General features: G+C 47.2%; 1 protein-coding gene across 3 annotated transcripts in view; it reads right to left on the reverse strand.

Moving 5' to 3' along the window:
• Positions 1-16681: 16681 nt before the first annotated feature.
• The window catches only part of CD244 (CD244 molecule), a 29086-nt gene continuing 24210 nt past the window's right edge, over positions 16682-21557 (reverse strand). For 2 of the 3 annotated variants that reach the window (XM_059675648.1, XM_059675647.1), the window contains 3 exons: positions 19315-19380; positions 18023-18067; positions 16682-17038 (listed from right to left, as the gene is read on the reverse strand). In XM_059675648.1, coding sequence (XP_059531631.1) covers positions 17000-17038; positions 18023-18067; positions 19315-19380 — 150 coding nt within the window. In that variant the 3' untranslated portion in view covers positions 16682-16999. Of the gene's footprint in view, positions 17039-18022; positions 18068-19314; positions 19381-19402; positions 20093-21557 lie in introns of those variants that run through there. The other variant, XM_059675649.1, reaches the window with a different exon arrangement.

Raw genomic sequence — 21557 nt, forward strand, 5'->3', positions numbered from 1 at the left:
GGCACAATGGCTCCTGGATCTCTAGGGAGGTACTAATCTAGCCTCTACCTAAGGCTATCCAGCAAAAGCCTCCATGCAGGGCTTGGGCAGGCCGGATCCCACAGGATCAACAGGGCAGGGCTAGCAGTTATGGCTGCCCTTAGAGGCCCGCTTTCTCAGTGTCCCAGCAATCGCTGCAAGCCCCTCAGAGAGAAAGCTGCCCTCGAGTTCCGACCAATGCCAGACAGTCTTGCTTCTCTCGTATGAGTCTGGGTCCCCAGAGACTCGCCCAGAACTGGAACTCAGAGCCTGAGATTCCCTCCCGATTGAAAACAACAACCACGCCCTCAGCCGCCAACCTGCTCCACGTGCACCTCTGTACCTTAGTATTTTACTTCCGCACCACACCTCCTCTGAGTCTCAGTATGCTTTTCTCTTTCCTTCTAGTTGTAGAATTTCCACTCAGCCAGCCTTCCTGTGGTTCTGGATGATGTCCATTCCGTCTTTTAGTTGTATTTTTTAAGTGGTTGTGCGAGGCAGCAAACTCCGGTGTTTGCCTATGCCGCCATCTTGGTTTCTCTCCCCTGTGGTTTCTTTGTCTCTTAACTTCTGGTCTTGGTGGGCTTTCATAGCCCTACCTAAGCCTATTAGAATGGGGAAGTAAGATTACATCTAAAGGCCTGGCCTGATGGTGCCAGTGACCTCCCCTCTGGCTAAGCTGTTAAATTCTTGGTTTATGGCCCTTGTAAACTGGGAGTATTTAGGAAAACATTCTGCAAGGCAGGACAGGCATCACAGATAAGAATGGAGTTAATTATCAGCTAGCAAGACTGTACGTTTATCGGCAAGCAAGGGTGTATGTCAGAAGGCAGGTTACTGGCACGGATTCAGATTGCTAGCCCCCCCAAAAATGTCTAATATTCCCCTTCATTCCTCCCTCTTGATCCTCGAGCTGATTTTCAGCCTTGGGTATTCAATAGAAACCTCAAAGCTAGGGAGTAGGGTGTTCAGCAGCTCGAGTCTTTTTCATCTTCATCTCCCAAGGGATTGTGATGGCAGTCCAGAGATCTGGTCTGGAGTAACATCCAGGGCTTCAGAGCTTACTGATTCTATCTCTATTAGCTGTTCTAAAACCTGTTGACTTTCTTAGAGGAAGGGAGAGGGAATCTGCAGAGGTTTCTTCATTTCCGGCTTCAGAGCAATGGAAGTGGTGAGAAGCATGTCTCAGAGACCCATCTATTTCTCCATTTGGCCCATCATCCTTACTCTGCTCATGTCTGTCTAACTGCCTAACCATCCCCTCAGATCCTGGCTCTGAATTCTTTCAGGGAAAGGGGGCATTGGTGGCTCCTCTGACTACTCCATGCTGAGGAGGGATGCAGGTTTCTCTCAGAGCCAAGAGATCCTTACTCTCTGTCAGAGGGACAATGAGGCCTGGGCATGGAAGGAGGTGGCAATGGTGTCTAGATGTGGTATTCCCTGAGTAGGGCTTGTAACTTGGTGGAGACAAACTGTATTATAAAATTTAGTATTATTGAGCAATTAGAACAGCAAGAATTACAAATGGTCTGGTGGAAGGGAAAAGAAAACATTTCAGTTCTAATAATTGCCTATTGAAATAGAATTTTTCTCCTTAAAATCATCCTTGTTGTTATTAAAGAACTAAATTAAGACCAATTTATCTATTGCATTCAATTTGGCTTGATTGTTTGCATAAACACAACAATAATGGTAACTGACCGTCTTCGCTGGAATTTCATGATTGAGTCTCAATGTGCCCCTCAGGGCAGAGAAGCTGAGCTATCCAGCTGCTGTCAGGCCTGCCTGCAGTATCTGCTGTGTAAGGTGAATTCCTCACCAAGACCTGTACCTTCAGTAGCTCCACCCAAGCCCACACCCTAAGCTTCAAGGCCCATCTCAGCAGCCCTCCTACTCCTCACAGCCTACAATGCGTGAGGGTTCAGCAGGGACACAGAGGTACCCTCGCTGCTCCCCTTCCACTCTGACCAACCACCAGCAACGGCAGGATATGGGCCTGATGCTCCAGTACCATCTATTTTTAAGTCTACCAAACAGGATACCAGGCTTTCTCCATGGCACTCTTATTAGCTTCAAGTCTTCAGAGTCCAGACAGGACTCTTTAAAACATGACACTCCAGTCAAAGTTTTTGGTCAATAAAACCACCATTGGAAACCGATCTTATTGAATTTATGCAAAGAAATGCATCACCATGATTCATTCATTAAGAATTGCCAAATTTTGGAGAGATCACATAGGGTGAAAAATACGCTAACTTACTTTAAGATCTTTTGATTTTCCTTGCCAGTCCTTTCCATGGACTCTTCAGAAGATGTAATATTTTCCCAAATGCAGTATAACAAAACAGTAACTGTCTCCAAATGACAATAAATTTAAAATGACATGATTATGGGTTTCATTATGATGCAGATGACATGGAATGTTATCCTTTCTGTAAAACCCAACATTCTATAATATTATAACCAATAACCATCATATATAATAAAAGGCTAATATGCAAATCAACCGAACGGCAGAACGACCGGTTGCTATGACACGCACTGACCACGAAGGGGCAGATACTCAACACAGGAGCTGCCCCCTGGTGGTCAGTGCACTCCCACATGGGGAGCACCACTCAGCCAGAAGCTGGGTTCACGGCTGGTGAGCACAGCGGTGGTGGTGGGAGCATTTCCTGCCTCTGTGGCAGCACTAAAGATATCCGCCTGGGAGCGGGCCTAAGCCAGCAGTCGGACATCCCACAAGGGCTCCCGGACTGAGAGAGGACGCAGGCTGGACTGAAGGATCCTCCCACCCCGAGTGCACAAATTTTGTGCACCGGGCCTCTAGTTAGTTATAACTGTATTTGACAAAGGTTCCTTCAGTATAAAATTTTCCTTCATGAGAGAGAAGACAAACATTCAAGGCATTTCAGAGCCTATTGGGATGATCTAAAGCCAATTCTAGATCAAGAGAAAGTTTCTTAAAATTCAACCCTTTGAAGCATTGTCAAACTTGATTTTACCAAAAAATTAAATATCAAAGTGCATTAGACACAAACATAGGCTAGCAAACTTCAGTTCCTATGATTAAAAGATGGTCTTTCTTCTTCTTTTTTTTTTTAAATATATTTTATTGATTTTTTTACAGAGAGGAAGGGAGAGAGATAGAAAGTTAGAAACATCGATGAGAGAGAAACATCGATCAGCTGCCTCCCGCACATCTCCCACTGGGGATGTGCCCGCAACCCAGGCACATGCCCTTGACCGGAATCGAACCCGGGACCCTTCAGTCCGCAGGCTGACACTCCATCCACTGAGCCAAACCGGTTTCGGCTTCTTTTTTTTATTAAATATATGATTAAAATAACATAATTATTTACTAGAAAAGAACTAACCAAAATAAGGCTTATTTTCTAACTTCATTTATCCTTGGATGTGGACAGCAAATAACACTAATTGGGTTTCTGCTATCAGTCTCCCTGAGTACATTGATATAAGCTATTTGCCCTCTGTTTAGGGAGGCAAAATACAAATCATTGACACTTAAGTGTCCTTGGTTTAGGGAAGATAGGATTTAGGATTTTCCAAATGGTTTCAAACTGCCTTTTTACTATCTCAGTTTCCCTGTTCTGCTGTCCTGGCTTACTGGCCTGTGTCATATAATCAATTTCCTTTTAACATTTCTTTCTACAAACTTTCTATAACTTTCACAGATATTCTTACAGCTTTCAGAAATAACCAGCTTTAGAAAGCACCTTCTTTCTCCTTCAAATGCATAACCATGCCTCAGACCTTCCATTAAGTATTTCTACTCTAATATCCTTTCTTTCTGTCATACCTTCAGCAACTTGTTCAGACCTTTTCTTTTTTCTTTAAAATGTATTAGAATTCTTCACTCTTAGAAACTTTAATTTTTCAATGATAACCAAAAAGTAAACAGCTATCATTTCTTAGATTGACATTTATCAATGTAATGGGTTCAATCAGCGAGATAGACTACCGACTCAGAATTTAAATTTAAGAGCCTTTATTAAACTGGCCAGTGACTACAGCACGTCCCTCCTTGCAGGGGGCCTCGTACTGCAGTACTGACCAAGGGTACAGCAAAGCTTTTATTTGCAAAAACTACAAAGCATTTTGTTAGCTGTTCCTAGTACTGGCAGGGTAAAAAGTTCACAAAAAGTTCACAAGTACAAATGGGAGGAAAACGGGGTCACACCTGGATGAGTTTAATCAAAATACATTGTTTTTCTAAGACAATCAGTAATTTTTCTATGCCATGGTCCCTGCCCCTTAGCACACTCAGTAATTCTTCTATGCCACGGTCCCCGCCCCTAGAACATTCCCTACTGGTCTTATGCCCTAATCAGTGCCCTCCTCTAAGATTTTGGAGTATTAGGTGTGTAAAACTTTACAGCCTGTATTCAATTTTGTATGAAATTGAGGAGGCATTTGGCAATGCAGGGGCCGAATACTAGCCCTAGGAGGAGCAGAACGACTGGTCCTGCCAAGAAGGAGAGCAGGGTAGTTAGCCAGGGGGACCAGGAAAATAAATTCTCGTACCAATTGCCCTCGGCCCTTCTAGCCTCTTCTCAGTCAGCCAGCCATTTTCGCAGCTGGCTAAGGCTTTCCCTGATTACCCCTGAGTGGTTGGTGTAGAAACAGCAGGTCTCCCCTAGGGCCAGGCAGAGGCCTCCCTGCTTTAGGAAAAGCAGATCTAGGCCTCGTCTGTTTTGTAATACTACATCTGTGAGTGAACTGAGGGAGTCCTCCAGCTGGCCAACGGATTTTTTGAGAGAGCTTAAGTCTTGATCTATCTTCCTACTTAACTCTTTATAATTTTGTTGGCCGGTTGCTAGGGTGGCTGTTCCGACGGCTGTGGATCCTGCTAGTCCTATTCCCATAAGGAGGGGGACTAGTATGGGGGCCGTTCTAACCCTTCTGGGTTCAAGGTTTAAATGTTCTCGGCCCCCTTCTCCCGAATAGTAGTACACCTGAGGGAGGATATGAGTTAGAATGCAGAGTCCAGGGTCCGGCGGATGCTGGAGGGCTGGAGAGAAGATGCAAGGGGTTACACCAGTTGTACATGCCCACCAAGTTCCGTCTGGCACTACTAAGTAGGTGGGGGTCTCTCCTGTATAATTCTTTGGAAGTATGATAGATGAATTACATAGATCTGCATAGGTGGAACTGCTAAGGGAGTAGTCCATAGGGTACACGCAAGTCCCTGGGTTCAGGAGGTCCCCAAGAGTGAGTCCTGGGTGTTTGTGTCCCCACATACACAGTCCGTCTGACAGTCTTTCTGCCGAAAGGTTCCTGATGGCAGAGGCGTCCTTCCCGAGCTGGGCCCCTGCCCCTACCCCAACATAATAAGGGGGTTCAGCAGATATCAAACTGTATTACAAAGCCACTGTTCTTAAAACAGCTTGGTACTGGCACAAGAACAGACATATAGATCAATGGAATAGAATAGAGACCCCAGAAATCGACCCAAACCACTATGCCCAATTAATATTCGACAAAGGAGGCAAGAGCATACAATGGAGTCAAGACAGTCTCTTCAATAAATGGTGTTGGGAAAATTGGACAGATACATGCAAAAAGATGAAACTAGACCACCAACTCACACCATACACAAAAATAAACTCAAAATGGATAAAAGACTTAAACATAAGACGGGAAACCATAAAAATACTAGAGGAATCCACAGGCAGCGAAATCGCAAACATATGCCGAAGGAATTTCTTCTCTGATAATGCTCCTAGGGCAATGGAAACTAAAGAGAAAATAAACAAATGGGACTACATCAAAATAAAAAGCTTTTGCACAGCAAAGGAAACCATCAACAAAACAACAAGAAGACCCACTACATGGGAGAACATATTTGCCAATGATACCACCGATAAGGGTTTAATTTCCAACATTTACAGGGATCTCATGAAACTTAACAAAAGGAAGATAAACAATCCAATAAAAAAATGGGCAATGGACCTAGATAGACACTTTTCGAAAGAGGACATACAGAAGGCCGAAAGACATATGAAAACATGCTCAAAGTCACTAATCATCCGAGAGATGCAAATCAAAACGACAATGCGTTATCATCTCACACCTGTCAGAATGGCTATCATCAACAAATCAACAAACAACAAGTGTTGGAGAGGATGTGGAGAAAAAGGAACACTCGTGCACTGCTGGTGGGAATGCAGACTGGTGCAGCCACTATGGAAGACAGTATGGAGTTTCCTCAAAAAACTAAAAATGGAACTCCCATTTGACCCAGTGATCCCACTACTAGGAATATATCCCAAGAAACCAGAAACAACAATCAGAAAGGATATATGCACTCCTATGTTCATAGCAGCACAATTCACCATAGCTAAGATTTGGAAACAGCCTAAGTGCCCATCAGCAGATGAATGGATTAGAAAACTGTGGTACATATACACAATGGAATACTATGCTGCGGTAAAAAAAAAAAAAAAAGGAACTCTTGCCTTTTGCAACGGCATGGATGGAACTGGAGAGCATTATGCTGAGTGAAATAAGCCAGTCAGAGAAAGATAAATACCACATGATCTCACTCATTTGTGGATTATAGAGAACAACATAGACTGATGAAAAGGGACAGACCCAAAGACTGAGAAACAGCGATCAGGCTATCAATCCCCAGAAGGAAAGTAGGGGAGGGCGGGGGTAAGGGGAAGAGATCAACCGAAGGACTTGTATACATGTATATAAGCCAAACCAATGGACATGGACAACAGGGGGATGGGAGCATGAGTGTGCGGGGCAGGGGGGGGGGGAGGTTGGGGGTTAATAGGGGGGATGAGGACACATTTGTAATACCTTAACTAATAATAAAAAAATAAATAAAATAAAAAATAAGGGGGTTCAGGGTTAAGGCACAGCCAGCAATCCGCGGTCAGGTTCGGGGAGGTGCAATTCAGGAAAGAAAACATTAAGTCTAGGGTTCCCAGCAGCTGCCAGTTTGGTTTTCCTGCGCCTGTACCCAAAAGCTGTTGTAGGTCCCCAAGGGCTGGGGAGGTCGTGGCTGCAGGTGGAGTAGGGCTGGGGCTCCCGGACTTTGGTGACTCAGGGGAACCAGGAGGTTTGGCTGGGGCTGGGTGTTGTGGCAGGCTCGGCCTCCCTGGCTTGTCTAGGGGACGCAAGGGGCCAATCGGGTTGAGCCACCGAGTAAGAGTCCGGCGTTGGATGGTGAAGAGCTGGCCAGGGTCTCGGCCGCTGACATAGAGTCTTAACCCCCTTCCCATTGGTGAGTCCACCAGGCGAGAGGCATGAGGAGGATGAAGTTACAATTTCCTACAGTGCAGTTCTTCTTTGGGGCCCCAGGTCGAACCTCTCTGGTCAGATGGAGGAGCTCGTCAGTGACGGGTTTTTTCCACGGGGCTAGGGTCTCACAACCCCAAAAGGCACAGTAAAAGTCGCCCTCTCCTCCACAGTTACTACCCCCTTCCCGGAGGCAAGCATAGTGTTGAGTGTGCCATAACTCTTGCTCTAGGGCCAGGTCTCCGCACCCATAACCCCTGCCTCTGGTGACCCGGGGATGGCCCCCTGAGCCATACCCGGCCAATGCGGTTTGGCTACGGGAATTTCCCCAGTTTAATCCAAACAGTTTACAGAGATCTGTCCGGATGACGGGCGCCCCTATTCCAACAACAGAGCCTATAACAGTCCCAACAATAGTGCGTGTGACCTCCCAAGAGTAATTTCTGGCCGAATGGGGATTTCCCAGTCCCGGCTGCAGGCAGATGAGGAGAGTCAGGAGGAACACCGAGTGAGTCTGACCTTTAACGGGTCTCCGGTCTTCTGGACCCACCATCCCTCAATGCTGTCGTTCGCCTTCTTAACCTGCGCACGGTGGATCCAGTGCCTCTTTCCTGCGACTTTGATGGCGGTTGGAGTGCTCAGCACCACCTGGTAGGGTCCATCCCATCTAGGTTCCAGGCTGCCAGGGTCCTGGCGCTTCACCCAGACGAGATCACCCGGAGAGAAGGCAGGCTGCGCTGGACTGGATCTCGGCGCGTCCTCCTCCCCTACAGCTCTCACCACCCGTCGTGCTGACGTGGCGCTGCTCTGCAAAGCCTGTAAGGACTTAAGCAAATTTCGGGTAGACAGCTGGGCAAGATCTTCCTCCCTTAAGTGGGGAAGAAGAGGTGGCGGTCTGCCAAACATAATTTCAAAATGGGTGAGTCCTTTTATATACGGGGTGCATCTAGCTCTGAGGAGAGCAAAAGGAAGGAGACTTACCCAGTTTTCGCCAGTCTCTAATTTTAACTAGTTAATGTTTCCTTTAAGGTCCGATTCATCCTCTCTACCTGTCCAGAGCTCTGTGGTCTATAAACACAATGCAATTTCCAGGTAACTCTCAGGGCCTTAACTATGGATTGTGTAACTTTGGCGACGAACGCCAGGCCATTGTCAGACCCCATGGATAGTGGCAGGCCAAACCGGGGGACAATTTCAGTGAGGAGTTTCCTAACTACTGCCTGTGCTGTCTCTGCCTTGGTTGGGTATGCCTCAGGCCAGCCAGAGAAGGTATCAACAAAAACCAGCAAGTATTTATACCCTCCTTGTCCTCCTGGTATCTCGGTGAAATCCACTTACCAGTGTTCTCCAGGGTTCTGACCTCGGAATCGCTGCCCTGGCGTGGCCACAACAGGGGGCCCTTGGTTTACCCGGGCACATACTTGGCACCTTCTAGCCAAGTCTTGGGATATGTTCTGGAGCTCTGGGATATAAAATTCTCTTCCCAGTAATTCTGATAGCTTCGTTCCCCCCAGGTGGGTACTCTGGTGGGTCTGGGAAGTGATGGTCCGCCCCAGGGCTTCTGGCACTACAGGCCTCCCGTCTGGTAGAATTAGCCATCCAGCTTCTCCTTCTCGGGCCCCTAGCTTCTCAGCTAGCCTCTGCTCCTCCGGCAGATAAGTAGGCTTCTCTGGGAGCCTTCGTGCTGGCAGGGCTACGAGAACTTGTAGGGGCCCTACTGGTCTTTCAGCCATTTCCTTGGCGGTTTGGTCTGCCAACCAATTTTCCTGTGCTTCGGGACTATTTCCCTTCTGGTGCCCTCGGCAATGAATTACTGCCACTTTTGGCCCCCATATGGCTGCCAGGAGGTTAAGTATCTCAGGAGCGTTTTTAATGTCCTTTCCTACTGAGGTCAAGAGACCCCTCTCCTGATAGAGGGCCCCATGCACATGTACAGTGGCGAAAGCATACCAACTGTCTGTGTAAATATTCACTCTTTTTCCCTTTCCCCACCAGAGGGCCTGAGTGAGTGCTATGAGTTCTGCCTTTTGGGCTGAGGTGCCTCATCCTAAGACTTATGCCCAGAGAACCTCCTCCTGTTTCACCACTGCCACCCCCGCATACCGGGTACCTTCCTCTACGAAGCTGCTCCCGTTCCTGTTGAGGGTCTCATCTGGGTTCTGCAGGGGCTGGTCCACAAGGTCCTCTCGGAGGGAAGTGAGGGTAGTCAGTGTCTCCTCGCAGTCATGCAAAGGGGCCTCTGCCTCCTCGTCAGGGAGGAGTGTGGCCAGGTTCAAGGCAGCTGTTTTCAGGAAGCTGACTCGCGGTGGGCCTAGCAGCAACACCTGGTACTGGGTAATGCGGGCGTTGGACATCCATCTCTCCGGGGGGCTCCTAATAAGGTCTCAACTGCATGAGGGGCAACTACTTGGAGATTTTGGCCAAAGGTTAGCTTTGAGGCTTCCTTTACCAGGAGGGCGGTGGCTGCAATGGCTCTCAAGCAATTGGGCCATCCCGAGGCCACCAGGTCAAGTCTCTTAGAGAGATAAGCAACAGGGCGTTTCCATGGTCCCAGGGGTTGTGTGAGGACCCCTTTTGCCACCCCTTTGTTCTCAGCTACATATAGCTGGAATGGTTTGGTTAAGTCTGGCAGGGCGAGTGCCAGGACGCTCACCAGGGCCTCTTTCAGTTTCTTATAAGCCTCTTCTTCCTTTTCCGTCCAGACCAGGGTGGCCTCCTTTCCCCCCGTTGCAGAGTATAGTGGTCTTGCAATTTCTGCAAAACCTAGTATCCATAGCCTGCAATAACGCACTGCCCCGAGGAACTCCCGGACTTGCCTTTTGGTGGTAGGCCTGGGGATTGACAAGATGGCCTTTATTCTGCTACTGGATAAAGTTCGCCTACCCCCTTCTATGTTGTAACCCAAATATGTCACTCAGGTAGTGCATAGCTGAGCTTTCTTGGCTGAGACCCGATACCCCAAATGATCTAGGGTGATCATCAACTCTCGAGTGGCCTGTCTACAGTCCTGTTCCTCCTCCGTGGCCAGTAGGAGGTCATCTACATATTGGAGCAGAGTCACCCGTGGATGGTCCTAAGGGAACTCCCGGAGGTCTTGGTTTAGGGCCTCATCGAACAGAGTGGGTGAGTTCTTAAACCCTTGTGGTAACCTAGTCCAAGTTAACTGTCCAGACTCTCCCTCTGTCGGGTCCACCCACTCGAAGGCAAAGATAGGTTGACTCTGCTTTGCCAGGGGAAGGGAGAAGAAGGCATCCTTTAGGTCTAAAACAGTATAGAACCGGTGTTCTGGCTTGAGGAGGCTGAGAAGAGTGTAAGGGTTCGGAAGCGTGGGATGGATAGTCTCAACCCTCTTGTTTACTTCCCTTAAGTCCTGCACCAGCCTGAAATCCTCAGTCCCTGGTTTCTGTACTGGCAAAAGGGGAGTGTTCCAAGCAGATTGGCAAGGAATCAAGATTCCAGCCTCTTTCAGCCTCTTAATGTGCTTGGCGATTCCCACTCTCACTTTCTGGCTCATTGGATATTGCCGGACTCTGACTGGGGTGGCACTGCTGGTCAGCTGGACCACAATTGGAGGCCGGTGTTTAGCTAACCCTGGTGGATTGTCCTCTGCCCAAATTCCCAGGATAGCCTGTTTTAGTTGTTGGAGATAGGCATCTGCTGAGACTTCCCCTGGCTCCTTCTCATGTAGTAAATATTCCTCCTGTAAGGGCAGTGTGAGGGGATATATCCCTGTAGTCCCTGGGTCTTGTAACTTGACCTTTGGCCCTGGCCCTTCAAAGGAGATTGTGGCCCGTAATTTACTCAGCAAGTCCTGGCCTAGCAGAGGGTAAGGGCACTCTGGCATTACTAGAAATGAGTGAGTAACTAAACCGTTTCCTAGGTCACTGATCCAACCTTCAGTCCATGGGTAGGATTTTACTTTTCCAGTCGCCCCTTTGATGGGGATTTTGGTCTTAGAGACCAGACTCACTGGCTGTTGCAGGACAGAGAAGGTGGCACCCGTGTTCACCAGGAAGTCCACCTTTTGGCCCCCCACTCTCAGAGTTATCCTGGGCTTGCGCTGTCAGCAGCAGCAGAGGTGTGATGGGGCATCGCCTTCCCCTGATCGCCGGGTCACCTCCCGCCCCTGAGGGCTCCATACTGTGAGAGGGGGCAGGCCAGGCTGAGGGACCCCTCCCCCAATCCAGTGCATGAATTTCCATGCACCAGGCCTCTAGTGTTGAATAAGAGTGGTGAAAGCGGACATCCCTGTACTGTTCCTGTTCTTAGGGGAAATCATTTAAGTTTTTGCCCATTGAATATGATGTTCACTGTAGGTTTGCCATATATGGCCTTTATCATGTTGAGATATGCTGCCTCTATTCCCACTTTGCTGAGAGTTTTATCAAAAATGGATGTTGGATTTTGTTGAATGCTTTTTCTATGTCTATTAATATGATCATGTGTTTGTCTTTTATCATTTGTGATGTATCACATTTATTGATTTGTAAATATTGTACCAGAATGCATCCCTAGAATAAGTCCCACTTGGTCATGGTGTATGATCTTTTTAATATATTGCTGGATGAGATTTGCTAATATTTTGTTGATGATTTTAGCATCTGTGTTCATCAGGGATATTGACCTGTAAATCTCTTTCTTTGTAGTGTCTTTACCTGGTTTTGGAGTTAGGATAATGCTGGACTCACAAAAGGAGGTTGGAAGTGTTCCTTCCTCTTGGATTTTTTGAAATAGTTTGAGGAGTAGAGGTGTTTGGTAAACTCCCCTGTGAAGCCAGTTTGGAACCAGGCTTTTGTTTGCTGAGAGTGTTTTGATTACTGCTTCTGTTTACTCAGTTGTTATTGGCCTATTCAGGCTTTCAGATTCTTCCTGATTCGGTTTTGGGAGATTGTATTTTTCTAGGTATGTGTCAGTTAAATCCACATTATCCAGCTGGTTGGCATAGATTTGTTCATGGTATTTCCTTACAATCCTCTGTATTTCTGTGGTGTCAGTGGCTATTTCTCCACTTTCGTTTTTGATTTTATTTATTTGAGCCCTTTCTCTTTGTTTCTTGATGAGTCTGGCTAATGGTTCATCAATGTTGTTTATTGTTTCAAAGAACTAGCTCTTGGTTTCATTGACTTTTTATATTGTTGTTTTAATCTCTATGCATTCATTTCTGCTCTAATCTTTATTATTTCTTTCCTTCTACTTACTCTGGGCTTTTCTTGTTATTCACTTTCTAGCTCTTTAAGTTGTAGGGTTAAATAATTTATTGCTGATTTTTCTTCTTGTTGTTGTTTTTTATAGCAAAGGTGGAAGTTTATTGAAGAACAAGTACAGACTCCCACATGGGGAAAGGGAAAGACTCTCACAATACAGACTCCCATGTGGGGAGGGGGAAAGAGAGTCCTCAATTTTTCTTGTTTTTTGAGGTGGGCCTGTAGTGCTATGAACTTCCTTCTCAGGACTGCTTTTGCTATATCCCAGAGATTTTGGATTGCTGTGTGTTCATTTTTAAAAATACATTTCTATTGATCTCAGAGAGGAAGGGAGAGGGAGAGAGAGATAGGAACATCCATGATGAGAGAAAATCATTGATCAGCTGCCCCCTGCATGTCCCACACAAGATCAAGCCAGCAAATTGGGCCTGGGCTCTGACCAGGAATCGAACCATGACCTCCTGCTTCATAGGTGGATGCCCAACCACTGAGCCATGCCAGCCAGGCTGTGTGCTCATTTTTATTTGTTTCTAGGAAGTTTTTTTTTATTTCTTTCTTGATCTCATTGGTAACCATTTATTGCTTAATAACGTACTAGTTAGCCTCCATGAGTTTGAATGTTTTGGGGTGTTTTTACTGTAATTGATATCTAATTTCATTTCACTGTGATCTGAGAAGATGCTTGATATGACTTCAATCTTCTTGAACTTGTAGAGACTTCTTTTGTGTCCTAACTTGTGGTCTACCTTTGTGAATGATCCATGTGCACTTGAGAAGAATGTATATTCTCTAGCTTTGGGGTGAAATGTTCTATAAATGCCAATTAAATCCATCTGATCCAATGTGTCCCTTAGAGTCACTGTTTGTTAAGTTTTTGTCTGAAAGATCTATCCAGTGAAGTCAGCAGGGTATTAAAATCCCCTGCTATGACGGTATTGATCTCTCCCTTAAAGTTCTCTAGAATTTTTTTATATATTTAGGTCCTCCTATATTGGGTACATATAAGTTTACCAGGGTTATATCCTCTTGTTGGATCGATCCCTTTAGTATATGGAGTGCCCTTTATTTTCTCTTGTGATGGCCTTCATTTTAAAGTCTGTTTTGTCAGATATGAGTATTGCTACCTCAACTTTTTTTTTTTCCATTTACATAGAAAAATTTTTCCCATCCCTTCACTCTCATCCTGTGTGTTTCTTTTGCTCTGAGGTGGGTCTCTTGTAGACAGCATATAGTTGGGTCATGCTTTTGTATCCATTCAGCTACCCTACACCTTTTTTAAAAATATATTTTATTGATTTTTTACAGAGAGGAAGGGAGAGGGATAGAGAGTTAGAAACATCAATGAGAGAGAAACATCAATCAGCTGCCTCCTGCACACCCCCTACTGGGTATATGCCCTCAACCAAGGTACATGCCCTTGACCAGAATCGAACCTGGGACCCTTGAGTCCACAGGCCGACACTCTATCTGCTGAGCCAAACCAGTTAGGGCTACCCTACATCTTTTTTTTTTTTTTAAATATATTTTATTGATTTTTTACAGAGAGGAAGGGAGAGAGATAGAGAGTTAGAAACATCGATGAGAGAGAAACATCGATCAGCTGCCTCCTGCACATCTCCCACCGGGGATGTGCCCGCAACCCAGGTACATGCCCTTGACCGGAATCGAACCCGAGACCTTTCAGTCCGCAGGCCGACACTCCATCCACTGAGCCAAACCAGTTTCGGCCTACCCTACATCTTTTGATTGGAGCATTTAATCCATTTACATTTAAGGTTATTATTGCTAGGTACTTATTTATTGCCATTTAATTCTGTATGCCTAAGTTTCCCTCTCTATTTTTTTTTTTCTCATTACAGCAGTCCCTTTAGCATTTCTTGTAATGCTGGCTTGGTGGTGATGTACTCTTAGTTTTGTTGTTGTTGTTGTTTTTGCCTGGGAAGCTATTTCATCATTTATTTTGAATGATTCTTGCTGGATATAGTCATCTTAGTCTCAGATCCTTGCTTTCCATTACCTTGAGTACCTCATGCCATTCCCTTCTGGCCTGAACAGTTTCTGATGAGAAATCAGGTGTCAGCCTTAGGGGAGCTCCTTTGTAGGTAACAGTTTTCTTTTCTCTTTGAGATTCTCTCTTTGTCCTTAATTTTTGGCACTTAATTATGGTGCCTGGGTGTGGGCCTGTTTGGGTTCTTCTTGCTTGGAGTTCTCTGTGCCTCCTGGACTTGTGTGACTTTTTCCTTTCCCAGGTTAGGGAAGTTATCTGCCGTTATTTCTTCAAACCCTTTGTATATTCATTTCTCCCTTTCTGCCTCTTCTGACACAGCTGCTATTTGAATACTGTTACGTTTCATGTTGTTCCACAGCTCCCTTAAGCTGTTCTCAGCACAGGAAACTGGGGTGTCTGCCTTCTGAGCTCTAACTCCAGAGCCCCAAATCCTGGCTTCTGCTCACACAGCTCCAGTCTACTCTGCCCTCCCTCTGCCGGAGAACATCATAGGTGGCTCCACAGAGAATTTTGTTCATTGGCCCTTTAAGAGGGTGCCTGAATTTCCAGTCTTCTCTCTCTGGCAGACAGCAACCCCACTGCTTTTCACAGCCAGAGGTTATGTGGGCACCCTTCTCAGTTCTGGTGCTCTCTGCTGGGGGCACAGCTTTGGGATTAATCCCAGAGTTCTCAGTGCAACCCCCCACAGCTGGGATATCTCTCCAGAATTTCAGCTGCTCTCTGTGGGAGCCCCACCAGCCCTTTCGCGCTCTGTCCCTCCTACCAGTCTCTATGTGGTCTGCACTTTCCATCCTTGGTTAAAGGGGTTCTCTCCATTGATTGTTTTATTGATTATTTAGGAAGTTTTTGTATTTTAGTTGTAATTCCAGTTTGGTCCTGGGAGCATGTCTGTGTAGCATCCACTTATTCTACCACCTTTTTTAATCTCTTAGTATAGATATTTTAATGATGTTCATTCTACCTATCCATGAGCACAGTATATTCTTCCACTTGATTATATCATCCTCTTTCTCTTTTTTCAAAGAATTGTAGTTTCAAGTACAAGTCTTTTACCTCCTTAGTTAAGTTTATTCCTAAGTATCTTAATTTTTATTTCAGTGGTAACTGGGATTGTTTGTTCAGTTTCTCTTTCTGATAATTCATTATCCTATCTAATAAAGACAGAATATGCAAATGACATCACTCTGTGACAAAGATGGTGGCGCCCACAGCCAATAAGGAGGGAATATGCAAATTGAAGTGACAAAGATGGCAGTGGTCGGGCTGGGACGCAGGTGTTCCACCCTGCCCCAGCCACTCCAGGCCTCTGGGCAGCTCGTGCGTGCAGGCACGGAACAGCCGGGGTGGGATGGGATGCCTGCTATGGGGGGGCAGGGGGTGGAGGGAGCTACAGGAGGGCAGCAGGGCCAGAGTGAAGGCAGCTCCGCAGGAGCAAAGGCAGAAAGTGGCTCCAGCCAGAGTGAAGGTGGAAGGTGGCAGCCAGAGCAAAGACCTGGGTCCCAGGTGATGGAGGGAAGCCATTGCCGGCAGCCAGGGGAAGGAAGGCCTATTCTTGCATGAATCTTTGTGCATCGGGCCTCTAGTTGGTGTATGAAAAAGCCATTGATTTGGGGGTGTTGATTTTGTATCCTGCTACATTGACAAATTCATTTATTAAAATCTAGTAGTTGATTGGTAGAGTCTTCAGGTTTTTCTATGTAAAATACCATGTTGCCTGCAAATAATGAGAGTTTTACTTCCTCCTTTCCAATTTGGATGTCTTTTATTTCTTCTTCTGGTCTGATCACTGTGGCTCGGACTTCCAGTGCTATGCTGAATAAGGAAAGAACAACCTACATTTATATAGAAGTTAGATGTTCAGCACCTGGACTCGCTGTGTGGTCTCTTGTGAACCGCCCAGTCTTTCTACCCATTCTTATCCAGTCTGTAAGTTGAGAGACTTGTTCTTTCTTTTTTTTTTTTTAATTTGAAAGTGAGAGGGAGAGAGAAACATCAATTTGCTGTTCCACTTATGTATATATTCATTGGTTAATTCTTGTATGTGTCCTGACTGGGGATCAAACCCTCAACCTTGGGTATTGGGATGAGGGTCTAACTAACTGAGCTACCTGGCCAGGGAAACACCCTTGCTTTTTTTGTTTTTGTTTTTGTTTTTTTGTGTGCTTTTTTGAGGGAGAGAGAGAGAGAGAAGAAGGGAGAGGGAGAAACATCAATGCAAGAGCTAAACACCAATTGGCTGCCTCCTACAGCATCCAACTGGGGATCAAGCCCTCAACCCCTTGGTGCAGATGCCTTGCTATTTTAATGGCTGTTAAAAATCATTTTCAAAACAAAATATAGTCCATCAACAAACTCCCAGACTAGGAACTATTATGTAGACTCATATGGTGTCATCCGTTGCACTGATTCCCAAAACAGACGCTGGGTCCCAACACAGGGGAGGCCAGCAGTGGCCCCTGGGATTATACAGAAAAGCTCTCCAGCTCCTGGTGTTGAGTCAGGCAGCATGTTGAGCTCTGGGTTGTATCTTTCCAACCTGCAGAAGAAACGAAGTTCAGACACTCCCACTAGGAGATCCCCATAACAACTCTGTGGGCTATGAATTGTTAACCCCATTTTACAGATTAAGAAAATGAAGCTCAGAATGACTGACTGAAGTACAGGAGGGGCTTGAATCCAATTCTTTTGGCGCCGGGTCTAGTGTTGTTAACCATGCTTCCTCCTGACTCCCCCTAGATTGCCTGGGGCCACACAGTGTCCTCTGCAACTCTGGACTGTCCAGGTGGCTTTAATGTGGAGCTGCTGTCAAAATGCCAGGAAGCACAGCAGGCACCCAGCCTCCCCTCCCTTGGGACCAATGGCAACATTATTACTGGGCCACAGGTGGAAGCTTGGGTGCAGGAGGAGGCTAAGGGGAAAGAGTGGGGTGCTCTCGTGCCTTACTTTCTATGGGTACAGATGGGAAGTAGGATTATACCTACTTCACACGTTCTGTGGGATGAAATGAGCTCATCCGTATGAAGCCACTGGCAGGCCACCTGCAGCATCCCACCCTTAGTCAATGTTGAGACCCTGATTTCCATTCCCTAAGTGGTCCATGCTCAGGGGCACCTCTGTTGAGTCTTCACCCCAGAAGCAGCGAAGATCACCTGTATTCTGGAATGACTCTCAATTACTTGCTAACTTTAGAAAATCATTCAGACTTGCTAAGCCTCCCTTCTCTGATCTCCCCACCCCCACAAACACACTTGGAAGGGAGAGGTGTCCATTGTAGGGTTCACAGCTGGGGAACTAGCCTGGAGATGGCCCTAATTTGAAACTCAATCTCCCCAGTAAGAGCCAAACCCCAACACATGATATGACTTTGTGTTAGACCCTCACTCAGTTTCTTCACCTCTAAGTGAGGATTTGGATTAGAATCTGCCTAAAATCCCTACAGATCTGAGACTCTGGATGACGTTGTCGCAAGTGCACAACTTCCCAGGTATGCTACAGGCGCTAAGCCCATTCAGAATCTTACCCCTTCATAGATGGAAGGGCTGTGGCTCCTCTTCTTAAATCCAGCCTGAAATTCAGAGGGTAAAAGATCTTAACTTCAGGATAAGAAATGCCCCGCTCCAAAGTGGTGTGAGAGGTCCCAAAAGGGACTCGGTGCCCAGAGAGCCCTTGAAGTGGCGCCAACCAGAAGTGAATGAATCTCCTACCCCAGGAGCCAACAATGGGGTTTTGGTTTCCAGAAGGTGTTAACACATACTTACCTATGATGTGACATTTCTGAGCCAAAATCAGTTTAACATCCACAGCCATGCACCCCTCACCCCTCAGACCACACACACACACACACACACACACACACACACACACACACACGGAGCCTTCAGACAAACCTAGTACAAACACGGCCTCCACCGTGTATCTGTTCAATGCATGGCACACACACTCACCCAGCGGAGCTCAGGGGCTCTCAGTAGTCGGCAGAGTCTTCAGATATAAAACCGAAGCCTGCGGCCAGGTGCTGTGGCCATGTCTGGCCATGTGTGTAGCATGGAATTTAAATATCAATCTCTCTCGCTAAAATCCTAGTTGATTGAATGACTTATTGGAAGGGGGTGGATTAAAAGTCTGAAAATGTGTCCTAACCTTCTCCCTCTTTTGATACAAGCACACAATCGCTGACCTGCTTGAACGCTGTCCCTCACATCCGCCAGGCTCCCCGCTTCTCATCACCAAGTTCAGCTGATGGTCTGCACTGAGTCCCCTCCCACCCGAGATGAAAAGATGGTACGGGCCCAGGACACCCAGCTCTGTGGTTCCAGGTACCCATACGGGCTGCGAGCCCCCCTTGGATCAGGATTAGAGGGGACTCCGATGGGCTGCCTCAGTCCCAGGCCTCTACCATGTGACTGGCCCGACTTTGTCTGGTTCCCTGAGGTCAGCACTGCCTCTCTAGGTCCCGTGCAATCCTGCCGCTCAGTCCACATCGGAAACCTCTCCTTCTCTCACCACAGCCTCGGCTGGCCTACCAGGATCCTGTGGTTCCTGCACCAAGCACTTCCTCTCTGATTGTCCTCTACCTTCCACAGAAACTTCTGGAAACACCTTTAATATATTCTTCTCCCAGACTCAGAGCTGCTGTTTTTCTCCAAACAGAACTAGAAAGGCACTTGCCCATTCACTTTTCAACAGTCATTTAACACAGGTCACTTGGATACATGCAGTGGAAGTCAAGTCGTTCAGAAGTGCCAGCCGGAGCTGCACTGCGCATGCAAAACATACCCCTGCACCCAAGCACCCCTGGAGGCGGAGACTCACCTTCCCTGAGGGCAGCACCACCGAATACAGGGTAGTTGCAGTTTCTTGTGATGTGGAAGCGGAAGACTGTTGAGAAGAGAAATGAAATCATTTCAGAGGCATAGATAGATGTAGCACAACCCATGGAGGGAGTTACCTCTTCTACCTCTTCCACGCCACCCTCAACCCTGCCCAGAGAGAAGCGTTAAGTGTTGGTTGAAAGCGCCTGGCCTACTGGGAGGCAGGTCGCACCGCTGAATGCTAGTCCCTCTCTTAAAGACAGTTGCTGCTTTTTTGGAAAATATGTTTGATTTTAGAGAAAGGGGAAGGGAGGGGGAGAGAGAGAGAAACATCATTGGCTGCCTTCTGCACGTCCCCTACTAGGGATTGAGCCCACAACCCGGGCATTTGCCCTGACTAGGAATCAAACCCAGACCTCTCAGTGTATGGGACAACACTCAACCAACTGAGCCAAACTGGCCCTGCACCTGTATTCTCCCCTAATCTTTAGGACACTCCTATCTGATAAGAATGACTATAATTTGCCTCATTCTACAGATGAGCCTCCAAAAGATAAATAGCCAAGTCACAGAAGCAGCAGAATTTAAACGCAGACTCCCCAGCGTTCTTTCCTCAACATCTCCATGTTTCCTTTGGCAACCATTTTCCTTCTCTGTATCTGAAAGAAGCATCTCCATGCTGCAGGGGAGGGATCTCAGTCTCCCCGGCATCTCCAAGTCCTCTTCTCAGAATGCAATGTGGCTAAACCCAAAGCTCGCGGAAACAATCGCTCTTCTATCTGTGGGCAAAGAAGGAGCCACATACTAAACTGACAGGCTCCAGGGAGGCCTGCAAGGCGGGCCTTATAAACCCAGAGCCCCGCAGCAACCACACAGGACGGCCTGCTATTACAGTTTCCCAACTGAGGTGGGGAGTCATGTCCTTGGCCCGCGTCTTCCTCCACAACGGCCAAGCCGCACCTGAGGCCGTCTATTGCCTTTTTGCATCCACCATGGGCAACACCTTTGGAGTGATCCCCTTCTCCAGACCCCTCAGGGCACAATCCCACCAGAGCAGACCACAGCGCCTCTCACTGTTACTGTTACCATGTTCATTGGTAACTGTTAACTATCCTATACCCACAAACATCTATTCTTTTTATGTTTATTTTTTATTTTCTGTGTCTATTCATTTTACTTTATTTGTTTTAAATATATATTTTTTTAATTGACTTCAGAGAGGGAAAGGGAGAGATAGAAACATCAATGATGAGAGAGAACCATTGACCAGCTGCCTCCTACACGCCCCCCAGTGGGGGTGGAGCCCGAAATCTAGGCCTGTGCCCTGACTGGGAATCGAACCGTGACCTCCTAGGTCATAGGTCGATGCTCAACCACTGAGCCACGCTGGCCGGGTTTCATTTTACCTTTCATCCAATCCCAGAGGTTCCCCCTTTGCTTTCTCCCGCCTCCCTAATCCATCGCCAATGGAGTCCATGTGACCCACTTAGGTCTTTCCTGATTGTAATGTACAAAACAAGGGGCAAAACTGCCATTCTCCAGAGCATTTCCTCAATCCATAGATTTTGATTCCAGATGATTGTCGTCAGTTTGTATCAAATAAACTCATAAAAATCCTTACAGGTTTGGACTCTTTAAGGCTCTGTGACTTGACCCAATGAGTCCCATTACCTTAAGGGGAGTGGGAGGAGGCAACACACTTCTTGGGAATTCCTCCTCCTCCCTCCTTCCCCCCTCCCCCTCCCCTCTTATCCCTCCTCCTCCTCCCTTTCTTCCCCCTCCTCCTCCTTCCCCCCTCCTCCTCCTCCCTCTCTTCCCCCTCCTCCTCCTTCCCCCCTCCGCCTCCCCCTCTTATCCCTCCTGCTCCTCCCTTTATTCCCCTCCTCCTCCTTCCCCTCCTCCCTTTCTTCCCCTCCTCCTCCTTCCCCTCCTCCCCCTCCTCCTCCCCCTCCTCCTCCTCCCCCTCCTCCTCCTCCCCCTCCTCCTCCCTCTCTTCCCCCTCCTCCTCCTTCCCCCCTCCCCCTCCCCCTCTTATCCCTCCTCCTCCTCCCTTTCTTCCCCCTCCTCCCCCTCCTCCTCCCCCCACTCCTCCTCCTCCCCCTCCTCCTCCTCCTCTTCCCCCTCCTCCCTCTACCCCTCCCCCTCTCCCCCTTGTCCCCCTCCTCCCCCTACCCCTCCCCCTCCCCCTCTTATCCCTCCTCCTCCTCCCTTTCTTCCCCTCCTCCCCCTCCTCCTCCCCCTCCT

This window comes from Myotis daubentonii, chromosome 18 (assembly GCF_963259705.1).
Source record: "Myotis daubentonii chromosome 18, mMyoDau2.1, whole genome shotgun sequence".
NCBI lineage: Eukaryota > Metazoa > Chordata > Mammalia > Chiroptera > Vespertilionidae > Myotis > Myotis daubentonii.